General features: G+C 42.5%; 1 protein-coding gene across 4 annotated transcripts in view; it reads right to left on the bottom strand.

Annotated features, from left to right (window-relative positions):
- LOC311261987 (tetratricopeptide repeat protein 28-like) overlaps positions 1–20,250 on the bottom strand; it is a 199,026-nt gene that overhangs the window by 55,732 nt on the left and 123,044 nt on the right. For all 4 annotated transcript variants that reach the window (XM_084361064.1, XM_084361063.1, XM_084361066.1 and 1 more), the window contains 2 exons: positions 16,390–16,662; positions 14,253–14,383 (listed from right to left, as the gene is read on the bottom strand). In XM_084361064.1, the coding sequence (XP_084217190.1) occupies positions 14,253–14,383; positions 16,390–16,662 (404 nt within the window). The remainder of the gene's footprint in view (positions 1–14,252; positions 14,384–16,389; positions 16,663–20,250) is intronic.

A 20,250-nucleotide genomic window follows, 5' to 3' on the forward strand; every position in this document is an offset into this window, starting at 1 on the left:
AGAGGATCACACTACGCTAATCACGCTAAGCCTCTCTGAATGGCGATGAAGTCAAAAACGTGCCCATGCACATATTCACAGATGCCCAACTCATTACACACACACGACCACGGCAAACACTCTCTTCATCAGCACAATCACAAAGCATAATACACCCAAGCAGCTGTATACGGTCGGTAGAAGCAAATCTGATACCAAACACTGTAAAACAGCCAATGTTGGTCATTTTGCAGGAAAATTATTAAACGAAGAATCACTTCTAGAGTCAAGGATAAAAGATGTGTCCACTTTACTTCTCAAAATTATGTTTTTGCTTCCTCATTTTTAGATTCTAAATTGTATTTACTTACTAAAATCTCTCAAACAGTGTCGTCTTACGGTCCTGATAACATTAAAAACAGCCCAAATCCACTTCACCACCATGTTTATATGCTCATGTGAGTCATCTTCAATTATCACCATGCACTCATAGCAATTGGCTTTATGAGCAGCAGTAAAGAATGTGCACTTTTTGTAAGCCTGGGATCTCTCTTTTGAGCAACATATCTTATTTCTGGAGGTAGTTGGGGTTTTATGCAGAGTAAGAGGAAGACTGCAGGCACTAGTCAGCGATAAAAAGGAAAAAAAAGCACCACCACCTCCTCTGCATGTTGTTCAGGTAAAAAACAGGGAGACACACTTTTATTTTGAGTTAAAGGTCCAGTGTGTAAAATTTAGGATGATTTATTGGCAGACATATACAGACAATACAGTATTCATAATTATTCATAATGTTTGCATTACAGAAACTAACCATTGCGTTGTTGTTTTATATCTACAGAGGGAGCGGGTCCTCTTTTGAACATGAACCATGAACAGACAAATCAAACACTGGCTCTAGAGAGGGACTTTTGCATTTTTCATGTTTTTACTGTAGCAGCCACCGTAGGTATTCTTAGATACTGGGAGGGGGGGTGAGCATTAGGGCAATAGATATGTGTGATGTGAATTGTAAAATGTAATTAGGAGAATGTGTGGGAAATAAAAATTCAGCCCAAGCAGTCGCTACTTTTTTCACACAACAACAATGATGATAACAGCATAACTGCGTTGCACCAAGGCAGTCCAATCACAAAACATAAAGAAGAACCTCTGATCAACTCATAGCAGAAAAGGTGCTCCAGGCTCCACAAAAAAGTTGAGAGAGAATGGACCAAAACACACTTTGAGCTCTGAGCTAGAGTTAGCTAGAAAGTATGAAGCCAATGAACTTCAAAAGATCAAAAAGTGTTACAGAAACTTAAGTTTTGATTGAAACAGTCGTCCCTGAGGAAGAGATAGAGGAAATGGACGAGGATGGTGACAAAGAACTGATAACTGAATAAGCCCAGCGATAACAGCTCATCCTCAACCACTGATAGGATATGAAAACTTAACCTGCAGTGGCAGAAAACATTTTGGATTAAGTCAAAGTTGAAATTGCTTGAAATAGTAACTTCATAATTTTCATAAAAAGTCTCTTGTCTAGCGATTGTTTTATTGGATTAGTCAGGTTACTTAGGATGCCAAGTCTACTGACAGACAGGTGAAACGTTTAGAAACATGAAACTTTTTTGTTGTCCTTTTTGTTTGTCACCCTTCTGTAGAACTGCTATCTCAAAACATAATTTTGGTTGTTGACATCACAACATCTGATTTAACGTGATGGATGTCACATAACACCAACACCAACACCACATCACATAATGGTGTGATGTGGTGTTAATGGTGTCCGTCAACTCTTTTAAAAGAAAATCAATTCTTGTCAAGAAAGGATATTTTGTATAATTATAAAGCAAATTTGTAATTATTCATGGAAATATTGTGATGTATATTGTGGTAATTTCTTAATTTGTTGTAAGGTTTGTTTGTTTTGAGTCGTAGAGTCTGGTGTGGAGGATTTATATCCTGTACCAGAGAACCTTCAATTCATTTCATGAAATGAGCACAGCATTTGGATTTGTTATGAAGCATTAATCACAACAACAAAGAACCACATACTTCTAACCTGAGATGGCCACACCTTGCCACAAGCAAAAACCAATGGCCGCAATTAAATCTGCTGACAAGCGCCCACATTAGCTACTAACTTTTCAAAATTGAGTCTGGCTACAATAAAAAAGCAGAGCAGTCTTTACCTCTGGGCCCTCTACTGAATATTTTACAACCTTGATTCTACTTGGTCCCTTCTCGATTTAAGACAGCACGTTCTGGAGCCTTTTCTGACGTTGATGTGTAGCCAGCTCAGGCCTGTGTCGACTGTTATTTAGGGACCATACTGTGTGTGCTGCAAGGTCAAGTATAAGCAGAACCCGTAGGCCTCCGTCCCCTCCTAAGATGGAGTACTTTCATTTCACTCACTTGGGGCCTCGTATTTTCTCTCCATTTTATTGCTTTCTCTTAGCGCTTTCCACAAAGACACATTCCACCTCCTCATACAGACACAGGGCTGCCGTCCAAGAGAGAGTGGGGAAGGTCTGGATACTGTGCCACAGGGACAAGAATGCTGACACTGCTGTAACCAGGACAAAAGCTAAAGATGGAGAGAGACAGAGTGAGAAAGAGAAAGAGAGCAAGTCTCAGTGTATAGGCGATGTTAGGATACTTGAGCCGAGCCAAACTGAGGAGCTATAATCTCATCTTTGGCGTGATGTCAGGGAGTCTTGCAGAAGACCATTTCCTCACCCTGCAAAAATGCCGTCTCCAACATCCCACTGTGTGCCGCAGTTATATATAATGCAAACATCAAACGCTTGTATCTGCGCTGACCTCTCTTTCCCTGGGAGACCCCTTGTTCCCTCGTAATACAGAATCCATTCCCCAAAAGCACACACAGACTTGTTCGAAACTCCAGCGCGCCATCTGAATTTCACCTTATCTCTGAGGACAAGCTCGTCTCTATTTTACAGATGGGCGAGCGCTGAGGACTAATCTGGTTCCTATCTTTGAGTTTGGTCTTTAAAGATCTGAGGAAGGGAGAGCACAGATGGAGGAGGGGCATTTCTTTACAATGCATCCTGGAGAAAGGGCTGGAAGAACATAATTTACTGCACTATGAGAATGAACTTGCTGTACCTCCTTTCTTTGTCATTGTGCTGAGTGTTTGTAATGTAAACATCTCACGTACTGGTAACAGGAACCAGCACACAAAGCCAAAGAAGTGCATATACATTCTAAGATCATCTGAAGATTGATACACACACATTGCTGATTGACCTATTTAAATTTCCCAGTATGTGATTGTTGCCACTAGAGGTCTCTCAATCAATAAACGATGACAACATAAGACCTCTTCCTCACTCTCTGACGAATCATTTAATGTTTTCCTGGAAGTAAGAGCAACAGGCAGCCAAATGAAACGGACCCTTACTTTGATTAAAAAGACGAATTGTTGGAAACATATATGATAATTTAAGTACACAACCAAACAAAATATATAACAGTGGTCTGGTCCTTTTTAGATGTTTTAATGCAGAAATGTTTATGGTGCAATACGTGAGAACTGGCCTCTTGTTAAATGTATACTCAAAACAAACAGGGGCCAGCACATCACTAGAGTAACTAACTGCTGCTAACTGTAGCTAACTTTAGTTACTTAAGCAGTCCAGTGTGGGGGGGCTCAGAGTACTGGGGGTGTGTTGGTGTTTACACTGCTAGCCCAGGAGCTGTGGCTAGGATGGGCCAGAGATAGCTGGTTAGCATGCATTCATACATTCCTTTAAGGTAGAGAAAGCTAGCACAATGGTCAATAGCTCAGGTGACACAGTACTACATTGAGTTGCTCCTTAAAACAGGACAAGCTCACTAACTAGCAGATCAATATTATGTGAACATACTAATAGACTTATAGATTTAGCCAAGTAGATGGCTATTCTGATTGGACAAATTCTCAAAATAAAATCTCATGTGGCTCTTCCTTGGGTGACGTCATGTAAATAAAGAAAGGTGAGTTATAGCTAGCAACATGGTGGATGAGGAGCTTGTGCCACAAAAGAACTATCTTAAATGCAAAATTGTGTCTTAATGGGGCAATTTGAAAGAATTCAAAGGCTATTTCAAGTCGGCAGATAGTTTTTAGATCTTGGATAATGATAGTTATAGATTATGATGTTATTTTTTGGCCGGACCACCTAGCCCTAATGAGCACTCTTGATGGGTAGAGCTCTGACTGACTAGAGTAGGTGTTTGGCCACATGCATAAATCGACAATCGTTCCTGCAGGCACTCTGACTAATAATCAGGTCTAGTAATTGCTCCAATGAGTGAAAACAGGGTTCTGCTGGGCCATTGCCTGGAGGATATTGTTGGTCTACACCACCGGCTGTGCCTAACCTCTGACCTCAGCTCCTAATCACCAATTAGCATGCAGCCTTTTCCACATATTGACATAAAGGAAAGGGTATCAGCTCAGAGTGCCTATTAAACAGGCTGAAAACAAAACTACAACATCAACAAAATTAAGTGTCTGCGGCAGAGGACAGCTTCTGAATGCAGATGTACACAAATCTTTTGACGCGAGCCAGTGTGCTGGTTGAGGGCAGTTGTGGAGGGAGTTGCCTTGGATTTGTAGCTCTCCCCTGTCACAACAATATCTTTTTACCACAGAGCTGCTGACATGATTCATGAGCCAGAGGACTTGATGTGGTGTTGGTGTGCCGGCCAGATGAAATCCCCTCAGTCCACTAATATAGGTTTCTGTGTTGGGGTGTGCTTTACAAGTTACTGTAGCTAAGCAGCCATTTCACACTGCTGAGCTAGAAATAGGTCTTACTGTAGCTAAATCAACCCAGTCCACCCCTCCCCAACCCCTGTCACTGGAGACAGTGTTACACAGCACACACATAATTCTACACACACGTTCAATAAACACATACACACATTCTTTCTCTGCCTCTCTCTTTCCTTTTTTCTCCCCTTTTTCCTTCGTAACCACCTTCACTGGCTCTCCCTCTCTCCTTCTAACCCCCCTTTTTCCAAGTACCTCTCTTTCCCTCGCCCCTTCTCCTTCATTAAAATGGACTTCCTAAAGCCTCCATTCGTCTTGCTGACAGCTCCACTATCGATCGGACTGGAGAAAGGGATGCAGTTCCAGAGCTTTAAATGGCTCTCTGGCCAGCGTGGATGAAGGCTGTGCTGGACAGAGGCCGGAGGGGAGGAAGAGGAGGGAGTGCCAGGTTTAACCGGGAGGTCCACTCCAAGTCTGGAGTCTGATGCATTTTTAGTCACCAGTGAATAACACCTAGATGCCCTGATGGCAGGAATCAGAGTATGCGTGAAAATGAATCACCAAGTCAGCAATGAGGATCACCCTGATGAGATGAGATAATGAATTAATCATGCAGGTTGCAAGCCAAAACATTAGCCAGCCTCTTTGGGCCACTTGCAGCCTCTCTTGATAGTGAGAACTATAATGGGACCACTCAAAACATTGGGAGTGCTTCAGTTGGCTGCACAGACACGCAATCCGTTTCAATCAAAGCCACGTGAACTAACGTTCCGCTGGCTGACGCCTTTAATCGGGCTCCATCCCTTATCGTCAGCCATTATCTAGGGAAGATGAGTTGGCACATTCCGTCTTCATCCCCCTCGCCGTGTGACATCAAGCCCCTCTGCTAAGATTAATGATCGGACGTTTGATTTTCCTAATGATTAAAAGCTCTATAGCATACTCGGGTGTCCTGTGGTGCAGTGGAAACCCCAAAGAGCCCGCTGGAATCCCTCCTCCCTCTGATGAGTACTATTTACGTGTCGGCTGGTTGTCATCTATAATCATATTGTGCACCACAACAGCGTATCAGAGAGCGAGGGAGTCTCCTGTGACCATGTCACTGTTTATTTGTGATCTAATCTGTCCCTCTGTATTGCCCTTGATTGGAGCGGCAAGGGAGCAAAAGATAGACAAGGTGTAATATTCAAGACAAATTACTCAACTTCCCGACTGTGAGCCGTTCAATCTACACAGGTCACTGCAGTGTTTAGATTAAGGTCTTGTTAGAGTAGCATTAGCAGTGGGGCTTGTGATGTTTGTGTATTGACACTTTAATCAGTAAGTCCATACAGCATTCAGCTTTGTAGAGCCAATTTGAAAATCCAAGCCCCTCATGGCAGAGAATCCTTTAAAAGTGGATTGTGTCTGCTCCTTCTAAAGGCCACTCTCCCACATAATACGGTGACATGGTTTGAGATTCTATAAAATGGAGAACGGATAAGACAAACAGGAGGAAAGGGGAGAAAAATGAGATTAAGAGGGGGGATGAGGAGGTGTGGGGAAGGGGCAAGATGGAAGAGAAGTAAAGAAAGGAAGCGGAGGTGAAGTGGAAGGGCGGAGGGAAGGAGAAATGGAGCATGGGGCACTAAGGAAGGAGAGAGAGAGGACGGAGCTGAGAGGCAGAGAGCAGTAGTCGATATAACGGCAGTCATTCGTCTCTCTGACAGCCTTCCAAATGCTCCACTGGGGGAGACACAAAGCTGCGTCACCTCGAATGCAGCAAATGCACAGCGCGCACACACGTTTGAATATGTGTGCATACACACGCACGGGAAGTGCATGTTGATAAACCTTGATTTGGCTGTGCATGCACACAAAGAGCTGCATGTTCTGGGTCAACGGTATGTTGGGGGGCACAGTAAGTCAGTACATACACCATTACACTGCACCCTGTACAAGCACAAATCATAGCTGGAGGCATCAGTTAGACGTTCACACACATTCACACATGCTTTATGTCACTCACATGCACACACATGCAATAGTAAGAGAGAGAGATTTTCACAGTAGGGTAACTATCATGGTTTCAAAGTATACATTATTATTATTAGTAGTAGTAGTAGTTAGAATGACCCTTTAATGCAGAGAATGTAATTCTGCCACTAGGGGTCTCTCAATCAAAACAATGAAAATAAAAGACATGGTTTGATGATCTTGTGAAGTAGAGTGAGATCATGCAACCACCATCGCAGATGAAAATCGGATGTGACTCAGGGAGAAGTCTTCACAGAAGAGGTAATATATTTGTGATTTGTTGGTTGTGAACGACCTGTCTTAAAGCCATTGCTAATTTATTTTTATTTATTTTTTTATAAATTCATACAGGACGGAGAGAAAGGATGATGAATATATTTTAAGTAGTGTTTTTAAGATGCGCTGGTTGCCAACAAAACATGGTTCAATACAAATAAATTTGATGTTTTTACATTATTTAAGTGTTTTATACCACACAAACATGTACAATTATGGTATTCTGGAAACTATAAGGTTTGTGTAATTACATTGAATAATTTAAGTAATTTATGTATATACTTACCCATCATAGGTCAAAACATTGCTAAATTTGGCTGAATTAGCAGATTCAGATTATTCATTGTTTATAGGCTATTAATTGTGTTACCAATCAGATATTATTGTGCAAGAGGGTGTTGCATCGGAGCTAAGGTAGCACATTTTTTAAAATAAGTTTATTTCATCTGCAATCTGATGAAAAATGCTGAATATATGCTGATATTTTAATGAGGAGATGTTGCATAAAAGGGTTGTCTCAGATGGTTGTTGCAAAAGAAAGTTGATTAACGCTTTATGAAACTGCAAAGATTATCTCTTATATTTTTCTTCAATAGTTCAATACCTTAGAGCTAAAGTAGGCTATATGACATGATCACCATTAATTTTCAACCCCACACACAAGCACATCTGCCGTTTTCTTAAAATGATGTGTATGTGCTGCAACAGCAATAAATCAAAAGCAGTTCAAACAAACCTTTAAGGTGAAAAAAACATCTCCCATTTTACACACAAATACATTTTACAATCCTATGTCCTTCTGAGAAATGTTAATATTTCTGAGCAAACACACTGAAATGTTCCAAGACAAACATGAACATGAAACATTCACATGACATTGGAATATCGGATCACAGATGTGCACTCCCATTAATATATACACACACATACACACACAGACACAGACACACACACACACACACACACACACACATCCTCGCTTCCCAGTTCTGGTCATGGCCCATTGGCCGAAGCTTGCCGTCCATTTCTCATGATTCATGGCTAAGCGAGCTGCTGTAGAGCAGTTCTAAACCACTGGGCCGAGGAGAGCCTGTGTGTCATTAAGGCACAGTGGGCTGGACATGCTGTTAGAGCCGCTGCACCATGGCCAGCTCTGTGCCTCAGTCTGGCCCTGCAGGAGGTGAGGAAGCAGGTACTTCTGTATGTGGTAGTACTGCTCATAGTGGTTTAACTGGAAAAGTAATATCAACAGCTGAGTGCACTCACAAACTACCTGGCCCTATGAAGTGTGCTCAGTGAGTGTTGTCTTTCATTAAGTCTGACACCATTCTCCTCTCCCCACCCTGTACTTCAACTAAATTAGCCCCTCTAATCATCCCCAAATCCTTCTTAATCAGTAAAGCAGTGGAGGCTAAAGAAAAGAGACAGGGGTACTAAGTTCCCCCCTCTGCTATCCTCTATTAGAGTGGGCCCCAAGAAAGGCGGTGGAGGCACACGTCCATCCCCTAATGACTCCTTAATGATCCCCTCCTCTGCGAGAGTGCTGACAAACACTGACAAACCCTAACTCTGACAAGAGGAACACCCACACTTGGCCCTCCTCCTCACCCTTTATTTTGAGGCTCATCTCTCAGCCCTCAGCCTCATTATACCAACAAGGGTCCTGCAGGATCCATACAGCCCGAACTAGCTGTAAGATAAACACCCATGATGAAATAGTCCGTGTCACTTTCAGAGTGAGGGGCAAACTTTGGGTAAATTCCTTTCGGCAGATGGAGCGAGTGCGAGAAAGAGCATAGATAAACAAAGGCAGAGTTAAAAAAAAAATAAGAGAGAGAATGGTGGTAGGAGGCAGAGCAGAACTGCAGAGACTATGGAAAAAAACATTGTTTTTATCCTTTTTACTTTTCCCTGATCGTGATTTCCATTTCAGCTTGGGGTTGGGGGAGTCAGCAGCGGAGACTCTTTTCAACATCACACAAGACATAATTACAGAGTGCACCACTGCCAGCCCGCCTCAGTTTCTCCTAAATACTCACACCCGAAATTAGGGGTTACCTCCTTCTAGTTAAACCTACTATTTAAGATGAGAACGTCACAGACAAACAGGGGGGACGAGAGAGGGAGCTTGGAGAGGAAAGACCTAGTTTAACAGCTTTGTTTCACAATGACAGAGAAGGCCTTTGTTAAAGATGGTTACTGGCAGGCCTTGGATAAAGCCAGGTGTGGAAACTGGGACAACAACAGAAGTTGGAAAAGACACACACAGCTAGAAAGACTAGGGAGTGTGTTTATGTTCTATCTGCAGTATATATGACAGCTGAAAATCTGCTAAGAATATTTCCAGCGAGCTCAAGAAAAACACTAACTTCACGCTAGCCTATGATGACCTCACTGGTTTGGACCGCAGCTCCCAGTCCCAGTCGCGGATGACAGAGCACTCACTCTTTGAGCCTTTCCCCAGCTCGGCCATCTTTTCTGTTTTGTTTTCTTTTTTCTTCTTCTTTATGGATGAGTATCCTGGTCAGATTCAGGATGATTTATTGATGTAACAGAGTCTTCTGGTCAGTTACAGGCTAGTGTCCAACACTAGGACTGCTTTTTCTGCTGCATTATGCCATAAAGAGCCACAACATGAGATTTCCGTTGCTGGTTATTAGAAGATGAAAAGAGCTCCTATGCATGTCTCCTTTACTAATATAACAGGACCCAGTTACAGTCCTGCCTCTTGATTTATAGAGAACACTCATCTGGAATCTCTGTTTTTTGTCTCTCTCTGCTCCTTCATCACACACAGGCCGCTGTTCATCCTATAGAGAAGACTAGTAGCTGAAGTGGGAAACGAGAGCTTTGAGTTATACTACTACTTAGTATCAGTTGTGGTACGGGAGACATACACATGGGTATTAGCAGACATACACAGAAGGTACTATTACTTGTGACAGTCTACATATAACACTATATCGTGCAGCTGCCTTTAAACTAACAGTACGTCATTTCTGCCGACAGCGGTCTCTCAATCAAAGAATTCAAAGAAGCAGGGGATTGTGGGAGTTGTTGTCTTCTTATCAAACAACCAAAACTGCAGATGACAATCTTTGAGATGTGACTCAGTCAGACATTTTCATGGACAAGGTAATGTATTAAAGTTTCATTCATGCTGTGTGGTTAAAATTGTGAAATACTGACCAAATGAAAACACGCCATTACCTTGAAAAAAATTAGGATTTTTCTGAACCGTGTAACGGTTAAATATATTACATTTAAGGCATTCCTAAAATTATCATACTGGTTTATTACAAATGTGTCTGGTTTTCTGAGCTTTGGCCATCATTTCTACCACTTATGATAACACTGTACTCACACATTTTAATTGCAAAGATCTGGAGACATGGTTCTTCGACCAACTTGGAAGAAAACACGAGTGTTCAAATGATCAGACAGGCTGTAAACAAGCCGAGTTCTTGTAGCCCTTTCAAACTGAACAGAAAACCCACTAACACCCACTAACATGTGGCTTGTCTTCAGTGGGAAAGGGTACAGTCAGCATTCATTCTGCAGTCAAATGACTCTCAATAGTCATGGGTAATAAACAACCCCTGCTCCGACTGGCAGTGATAGAAGAGTTGATTTCCACCCCCTTTCGATGATGAAGTTAAGGACGTCGATGTGAGAGTTTTCCATCTGTCTCAGTTTGAGCAGCTACTGAATATCATTCACTCTGCACTGAGCTTGTAAGAGTGACTTAAGTTAACGATATAAAAAAGTAACCGTCATAACATTGTCCGGGCAAGAGGAGAGCATCACCTATACTTAGAGGATTATGCGCTAATTTTGGTATTATTCAGATAATCTAAACCATGTTGTAATCACCTCACATTGCAAAGAAAAATGCCTGTGCGCACAGCTATGGTAAGAACGACAGGTACAGTCTGTTAACTGTAATGAATGTTTACAATAGACAGTTTGGGTAATTTTACAACTCAATCACTCGCTATCACTCACAATTTTCTCTTCCAGTGATATCATGCGATGCCCAGATGTCAACACTTTACTTGATGAGTACGATCTCATCACAACCGATGTGAATGATAGCCAAAACAATAAGAGTAAGAGTTGCAATAAGCCTTTACAGGATTTTCCTGTATAAATATAACACCAGATGATTACAAAGTGAGGCCCACACACAAACACATACACACACACAAACTGTAAGAAGTTCACAGAGTTCATTTAAATGTGTCTTTTTTTCATCTTTCAAGCTTTTTACCCACATGATCAAAACCTGAAGCTCAACAGAATCTAAAGCCACATCCCACGTCATATCAAAGCCACATGCTGCACCAGGTCCTTTTTATCACATCAAACATCTTACTGTATATGATTTCATTAAAGTCTCCAGGAAATTCTAATAAGTGCATTGCACTCTAATTAAAGTTGTTTCAATTGACATATGGCACATATTCATATATCACTGAGGATTGGGATCGATGGCACAGATTCAGTTTGAGTCCCTCTCTCTTCTCCTTGACTGTAGGCCGCACCACTGGAAATCCAGTCAGAAACAACATCCTGTCCCCGGCCTCTAGGAAGTGACCTCAGCTTCAGAAAGGCCAGATAAAACGTCCACATCAGAAACAAAAACAACAGGCCGGCCGTAATGAGCTATCCGCCAGGCTCCAGTGTGTTCTGAGGGAGACCAGGTGGTGTGACACACATATGACTCTGATTAGGGGGCCTTCAGAGGAACAAGAGGAGGGAGGGGGGGGGGGGGGGGGGGGTCGGGCAGTGGGGTGGGCCATGCAGGGCCAATCGGGAGGTTTTGTATATGATGCAACTATAAGTGGTGTTCAATGACCTCCACTGGGCCCCAGGACACTCATGAGTGGTCCATTTTCCTCTAAGAAGCAACATGTGAGCAGTGCAGGCCTCAGTGAAAATGTGGTGCAGCGGAGAGTCACACAGTACCAGTCTGTGCTGAGGTTATGACGAAACCAGAATTTTAAACTTACACACGCTAGTTTAAAAAATTTTTACTCGATACTTCTCACAATACCACGGCAAAACAAAATTAAGTCCTTGGCACACAAAATTGGAAAAAAAAATAACAACCTGCAAATGTAATCTGTGCAGCCTTGAGTTGACAACCTGATTACCACTGACAATGAGGTTATGTTTTTGCTGGGGCCCGTTTGTTTGTTGGTCGGTTTGGCAGCAGGATTACACAAAAAACTACTGAATGGATTTCCACGAAACTTGGATGGAGGATAAGTCTCGGCGCAGAATAGACCCCATTCACTTTTGGTTCAGATCCAGATAAAAGGATGGATGTTAATGAACAAAATCTAGCGTATTTAGGTGGCTGCTATCTATGAATAAGTAAAATTTGATGCAGATCCAAAGAAAAATCTCAATCTAGCGGATTTAAATATGTTTTATTTGATACTGGATGAGGCTTGAATTAAAATAATGTTTTTTTATAGCTTTGGTACTTTTTGATACTATCAAATGTGGATATAATATATTTTCAAACACACAATATCAAAAAGTATTGTGTCGATACTTTTGACAGCCATAAGCGTTTCTATTGTCAAAAGTTGTGGATGATACCTAAATAACTGTTATGTACCATCCTGTTTTGTGGTCAACCTGGCACACTGATCCGATACTAAAAGGTGGAGTTAAAACACTGCAGACCACTGATTGGTCAGTCGGAACAGCCAGAGTCGTCTCTGTCCTGCTGCCTGCAGCCTTGAATAAAGTAAAGCTAGTTTCCTTGTTGTAACAAATAACTACACCTGTGTATGTGTGTGAGCGGCAGAAAAGTGATGATGAATGCAAGCGGAGCAAAGAAAAAAGGATAGCAGTTTGTAATGGCTGTTCATTTCCAACTGCTGGAAAAGTGAAAGCAGTTACCCTGAAGCCGGCCAGCAACAACCCCACCTACATTTACAATGTAAGGGTACTGTCCACAGTGGAACCACACAGCAGATCTCGCATTTAGGCACAGTTACCAGGGGTTACGCAGGGTTCAAGGGGTACTATACCAAAATGATTTCGGTGGAAATGCAGCTTTAGTCTGCATATTGGATATAGTAGTGGGTATACACACACTTGCACGCATACACAAACACAAGAAAAACACAAATACACTTTTACAATTACTACTCAGGCCAACCATGTGCAGAGCAGTCAAAACCTCAGAGCAGACACTAAAGACCTTGCATGCGTAATCTATGTCTCTCACCCATCTCTCTCTCTAACCTCATTACAAGACAGAGGTTTTTGGCACCGGTGTCTGCAGACTCATAATCATACTTCTGCTCTGCACACATCCTCAAACTGTGGGAGGCAGAGATGTCAAAGGGACCTCTGGCCTCATTCTTCACCCGTTAGCTTCATCCTGGCGCATTGTGCTGCGTTTGACTGGACTGTTTTAATGTCTCCCGATATCAGGGAACACAAACAAGCAGGCCTGCCGGGCCTGGTGGGGAGGATAAGGAATGAAGGGGAAACGGAGGCCATTCTTCTCCTTGTGTGACAGGAATTGTGTTGGAACAAGCACCTGTCACCCCCCCAACAATGACCACAGAGAGAGGAGTAGGAGACAGAGTGAAGGTGAAGAGAGGGCACCAAAGAGTAGAAAGGCGGATCAGTCTGTCTGCTAATTTCTCTCCATCTCCTTAATGTTTCTTCTTTCCCTCCCACTGTTCTTTTTCTCTCTTTGCCCCATATTCATACAACTTAATCTGTGTAAATTACATTCCAAAACAGGCGCATGTTACAAAACCCCAGACTTACCACTACATGGACCAGATAAACATCTGCATATCTGCATAAATGCTCTGCATTGATAATAAGGTGAGCCAGCTGCTGAGCGTATCCCATTGGCCTTCTCCTTAACTGCCTCACTATCTCTCCTCCCCCCATCACCTTCATCTGTTCTCCCCACCAACTTGACACCCATGTTTTTAAATAGACAAAGAGCAGCAGCATCTCTGTGTCCTTCAGACGCCTCCTTCAGATACCCTCTAAACAGCCAGAACAGAGGAATGCTGGGCACAGCACAATCCCACACCTACAACATGATAAGAGACTCAGAGAAAAAATAACTTTTTAACCTCGATTCATTGTCCTCTGCAGTGACAGTAAGCCAGCTCTATCAATTTCTGACTTCTGTAACTGCTTTCAAACCCACTGAGCGTGTGCTTCTTACCTCTCTGTCCTTCAGCTTCATGGCCAGAACCAGCTGGTTGCGATGGTTGGTCAGCGCTTCACGGTAGTTTCCCTTGGAGAAGAATGCCGAGCCCAGATTCCCATGAGCGCGGCATTCCCCTGTTTGGTCACCTGAAGAGGAAAAACCCAAGACATGAAGAAGGGAAATGAAAACAGCCGACAAAGCATATTTACAGTACAGCCTCTGTGATTACAAAGCAACTGGTGTTTATTTCCCATCATCCCACCGCCACTGTTGAACAGCAGTGTGATGAACCACATCTATGCTGCTGCACCCTTAAAAGGGAAAGTGGCCGTTATACGTTCTCCACAGTAGAGCAGCTTCCCTGACAGCTGGTAGTGTTGATCTCAATGCTCCAGAGGGTGAGAGGGGAAAGCCTTATTATTTCTGCCTGACAGAGAGGCCCCACAGACAGGGCCAAAGTAAAGCGCAAGTCTCTGTGCTCCACCTGCGAACCACAGCTCCTTATCTCCAGCTGCTCTGCCCAGTCATGTGTCAAACTGTGTGGGGGTGAGAAGAGTGGAGCCAGTCTGTGCCACTCTCTTTTCATTTTTTTCCCTCAATTCTTTTTTCTTCTCCTCACTGTCCCGCTCTCCACTCCCTGTATTAACACCCACACAGCGTATCCACACTCGCAATAAGTAACATCTATTTATGAGCACAGAAATGGGTCAAATCCTGGAACTTTCTTGCAGATTGAAAGATTTTTTGGTGCAAGACACTCAAATGGAGAAAAACACGAATGGACAAGAAAGCTGTCCCAGGTAAACACAATTATTTTTATTTACTCCTTCACTGCATGACATTTAGAAAATATTTTGTAAAATGGTGTCGAGTTTTCTTCAAGAAAGACAAGAACAAAACTAAGAGTCTTGCTCTTTAAGGCTAGACTTGGGCACAGTGGTGCTTTGAGCTAAATGCTACTCACAGTGACAGTGTTAAAATGCTGATGTGTAGCAGGTACAATGTGCCGGGTGGCTGTGGCTCAGGAGATGGAGTGGGTTGTCCACTAATGAGAAGGTCAGTGGTTGGATCCCCCGATCCCCTGGCTGCATGTCCAAGTATCCTTGGGCCAGATACTGAACCCTAAATTGCTCCTGATGAGCAGGTCAGCACCTTGCATGGCAGCCTCTGCCTTTATGTGGCATCGTGTGTGAATGGGGCAGTGGAGGGAAGCTGGTTCAATCCCCGGACCTCCCCTCAGTCATTAATACAGCTGAGGTGCCCTTGAGCAAAGCCCTTATCCCCAAAAAGGGGCCATATGATTAGGCAGTGGTTGTACTGTGATAAATGAAGGATTAAAAAAAAGATTTGTGTTACAGTGAAATGTTGTGTCATGAATGTGACAAGTGTTACAAAGTGCTTTGAGTGGTCAGTAGCCTGGAGGCGCTTAATAAATGCAATGCAAAATGTAAAATGCAAAATCTGAAATTAGCACCTATACACATTGCTTTCAAAGTTTACCTTAACTGGCGGTAAAGTCTCACAAAAAAACAATTTTTTCACCCCTGATTCTGTTTTCACAACAGCAAGAGAGCCGCGTGTGGAGGACGCTTGGCATTAGTTAGATGGTCTACTGAAATTATCAAACCAACATGGTACCGAATGTCGCCACTACAACCAGGTGCATTTACAAGCTTGAATGAAACAACGCCATAAGTAGGCCTCAGGTCAAAAGGAGAGGTGGCATCACAATCAGTGAATTTAGGAGGGGTCTAATACCGGAGAACATCTCTCTGTGTTTCTGTGCAGAGCATGTGTGAATGTCAGTGGACGAGAGGGGGAGAGCGAGGGCGGACTGTCCACTAAATTTTACTTCGGGAGTGGGTAATATAGTAGTTTAGACACTGACTCAGCATTAATCAGCAACATTTTTGATCACATTTTGGAAAAATTATCTTTAAAAGTATTTATGAAGCAAAAATGCCAAACACTGGCTAGTCAGGATGCAATTTTTCTCTGGCTTTTATAATCGCAAATCGAATATTTCTTTGATTTTGACTTTCAGACATGTCAGCGACTAAACAATGAATCTAAAATATAATCAACAGGTTAATCAACAACAAATATAATCAGGCTTATTTTGCCTTATGTTTGTCCACTTCAGGCCTCTTACCTAAGGTCTTGGCCACCTCCAAGTCCTGCTGCATGTAGCCAGTGCTCTTCTCGGTGTTGCCCAGGGACCAGTGGGCGCTGCTGAGGGCTGAGAAGACGGAACCTCGGAGCTTGAGGCTGCATGTGCCGATCTTCAAAGCGGCTTCCAGCACCACAACAGAGGCTGTGTGGTGGCTCGCTGTCAGCAGCTCCTGGCCAATCACAGACACCACCACAAAGGGACTTTTGTCCAGCTTCATCTTTTGCAGCTGCTGATAGGTGGGCTCGAGAGACTCTGTGGAAGGACATGAGTGAGACAGAGATTAGAAACAGACTCCCAAACAAAATATGCAAAAACATAACCTTGTGCTGACCTGGTGACTGACAATAATAACTGACTCTAATTGAAGTTACTGTGTTACGTGTTTACCGGCCCAGACAAACGCGACTGCTGTCTGAATTCAGATTCTCCTTTTTCTCTGGTTGCGGTTGTGTATTGTCTGCTTGGATAAGCATAGCCTGAAGCTTGGCTGAGTGACGGCTTTCACTGACAATTTGACAATAAGTCAACGTATGAGCTGTTTCTCTGTTCACTCCACCCTGACTGGGGTAATCTCAGGCAATTTCCAACAGCGCGGTATAAAAATGGAGCAAGTTTAGAGCATTGTGGGCAAGTGTCTTTACAAACCTCACAACAAAATTATATTTCTGCCTTCCCTTCGTGTCAGTCGATATGGTTGTTGGAGAGAATGCAGAAGGCTGGATGGGCTTTGAGATAGAGTTTGAAGAGTGATGGGGAAACTAATGCAGCTAATGCACAACAGTAGCAGCAGCAGATGAATGCAGAGCAAAGGAGACACACAAGGTGACCTTTGGAGAGGCTGAAAATGCACACAATGACATAAATCAATGGTGGGCCGCCCGGGATTCGGGATCCACAGCCCCTCCAGATTACAAAGCCCTCTGGCAGACACCAACATCGAACAACAGGAAGGGGGGCAAGGGAGGCACGCCCAAGTGTGTGTGTCTTTGTGTCTATTGACGAATCTGTGTGTGTCGGTGTATATTTGCATTCACGTATAGGAGCCTATCAAGGGGATTCTTAATTCTCATGGCCCTGTATTTGCAAATATTTTGAGCAGAGTTGCTACTAATTAGGTCAAAGCGCTTTACAGAAGACAGCATGGCGTTACGGTGCCGGTACAAACTGGATATGTGAGGCCGTGTGTGTAGTCTAAATTTTAGCATAAGGCACAAGCTTTCATAAACAGTTTCTTTCATTTGCTTGGAGAAACATTTAGTATACAGTCACAATACCAGAACAAACTCAATAGTTCTTGGAAACGCACACAGACACTAATTCACCTCGACACACAAACTCACACACAATATGCGATGCTTCCCCACACAAGCACTCAAAAGCATAACTGATGATGCTCTTTCAAAAGCATTGCTTCTGTTCCAGCACTTGGCAGAATGTCGTGCTTACAGAGACAGTGCGTGCATATAATATCCATTCATAGCTTGTAATTGCCTTCAGAGTGACACCAAGAGCTGAGTCATAAATCAAACACAGCGAGGATCATTTTTTAAAAAGGTGTCACAGCTGCTGCATTCATAAACAGGTAGTTATGACAACATCACAGTGTGTTGTTACTCACACACATTCATAGGCACACACACACACACTCAAAGTCAAATGCTAAAGCTAAAGTGTTTACTGAGCCTCGTATCAAGATATGAAGAAGAATTACAACCTCTTTCTCACTGACATGCACTCAGCTAACAGAGAGAGAGTCATAACAGAGAGCCATTTCTCCACTTGTGTCATGTAAGAGAGGAGCCAGGGCCACACCTCACTGTAATAACAGTGTAGTTGTGATTGCAAATACATACCTGCAATGTACCAAAGAGTTATTGTTCCTACCATCTGCATATTTTCTTTAAATGTAATTCTTGTTATTAAGCTACTTCGACCAAACATTATCATTGGATAAAATGAGCGTCATATCCAATCACAGTTATCATAAAATTCTGTAAACAGCGTGGTTTTGTGTGTTTGTGTGTAGTTATGACCAGTAGGTTATTTGTTAAATTTGAAAAGGGAAGATGGAAAGGTTTGGTTCAGTCACCCTGAACTAGCAAGCTGACTCTTTTGATTCTGTTGGTTTCAGAGCAGTGGTAGAGGCTATAGATTATAACTTGCACAAATGTCAGTCAGATAAAGGATCAATGAGTGTAACTAGACTAGACTAACATATTTAACTAAACAACCCCTCTGTCCATGCACCCTCTCTGCTACTAGGGGATGGTAGCAGAGAGGGTGCGGCTGCTAGTTATGTCAAGATAAACAAAAGAGATTAAGCTAATCTTTTTAACTTTTAAAAGGATAAGGCTGGTGATATTCAATTTTTTGTAATTATTAATAAATCCCATGAAAATACCAAAACCAGCAATGTGTGTCTGTCTTCCCAACCCACTCTCTCTGTGGCTTTGTACTGAAGACATACATTTTTAAAAACAGGTCACAAATACATACTTTCCTTAAACAGTTATGCAATGTAGTTTTTAGCAAATAGTACAGATGTGGTTGGGATTTTGAGCACTTGTGAATCATCTCAGAATAAAGTGCAGGGTTCAGTGAGGGACATGTGGCCCAGTGCAACAGTAGCAATTACATGGACATTAATATTCCACTTATAATCAGGATAAAAATGTCTCATGTCATCGAATCAGTGGAAGAGACTGAAAAAAGTTATATTCATATTGAATGCTTTGAACCTATAAACGCACATCTTATTGGACCACTTTATAGAGACCATGTAAACAGTTACACTTACACAGGTGCTTGTTAGGAGGAGCAAGTAATCGCTGCTTTTGTTCTTCTAATTTAAATATATAATTCTATAAAATATAGAATATAATCACCATTATTCTTTCAGTAACAGTGTGATACTTTAATGATCTCTGTCGAAAAAATACTCCCCAATCTCGTCCTCTCAAGGGGGGTCAGAAGTCAGGGTGAATTACATAGCAGCCCCTCTGGTGCTCGAAGTGTTTTCAGAATCAAAAGCACTTTGCTCAAAGGCTCCTCAGCAGGACAGACGCTAATGAACACAGGCTCCAAATCCTCCAGTTAAAAGACAAGCTTTTTAATGGCAAGTGATCCAGTTTGGGTCAATAACTGCCCCACTTTGAAACCATTTCCTCTATGGTTTATCTGGAGGGATCTTCAAGTGAAAAAAAACCCTTTTTAGTCACCATATGTGAGGAAACAATCCAATAATTAACGGCTAATGAACCCTTTGCACTCTCTCAGGCCCCGAGCTGCTGAATGAGAGACAGAACTGGAACAAGATGAATAGTAAAAATATCGCCCATGTGACTACATACATACTAAAACACAGCCTCCAATGGATAAAACTGTGAGAGGCTGATTTCCCACCGCTCGGTCAATGACACAGATAGACAAAGCTGATATTGGAGGAAAAATCACTGCAAGGGTGATCGGAAGTGGTACATCGGAAGAGAAGGATACAGTAAGACAAGGGAGGTGAGACTGCACTAGTTTCCACTTGTGTGAAAGCCCTTTGTGTTGTGGGAAATATAGTATGAGTCGCAAGAGAGCAGAACAGCTGCTCGGCTCTGGAATAATGAGAAACAACCTTGATCTATGCGAGAAGGAGTGGGAGTGTTTGAGTCAGGCAGAGAGAGGGTTGAATTGTATATGACACACTCGGAATTAGGGTATTATACGTATAATATTAAATTTACTGTGGAAGCAAAACAAGCTTTGATGAAATTACTACACACTGTGTCCTTGAAGACATATGCCTTGATATTGTTCTCTAAAGGTTCATTATCTGTGTTCCTCTATCCTAAT

This window comes from Pagrus pagrus (genome assembly GCF_965226575.1).
Source record: "Pagrus pagrus genome assembly, chromosome: 8".
NCBI lineage: Eukaryota > Metazoa > Chordata > Actinopteri > Spariformes > Sparidae > Pagrus > Pagrus pagrus.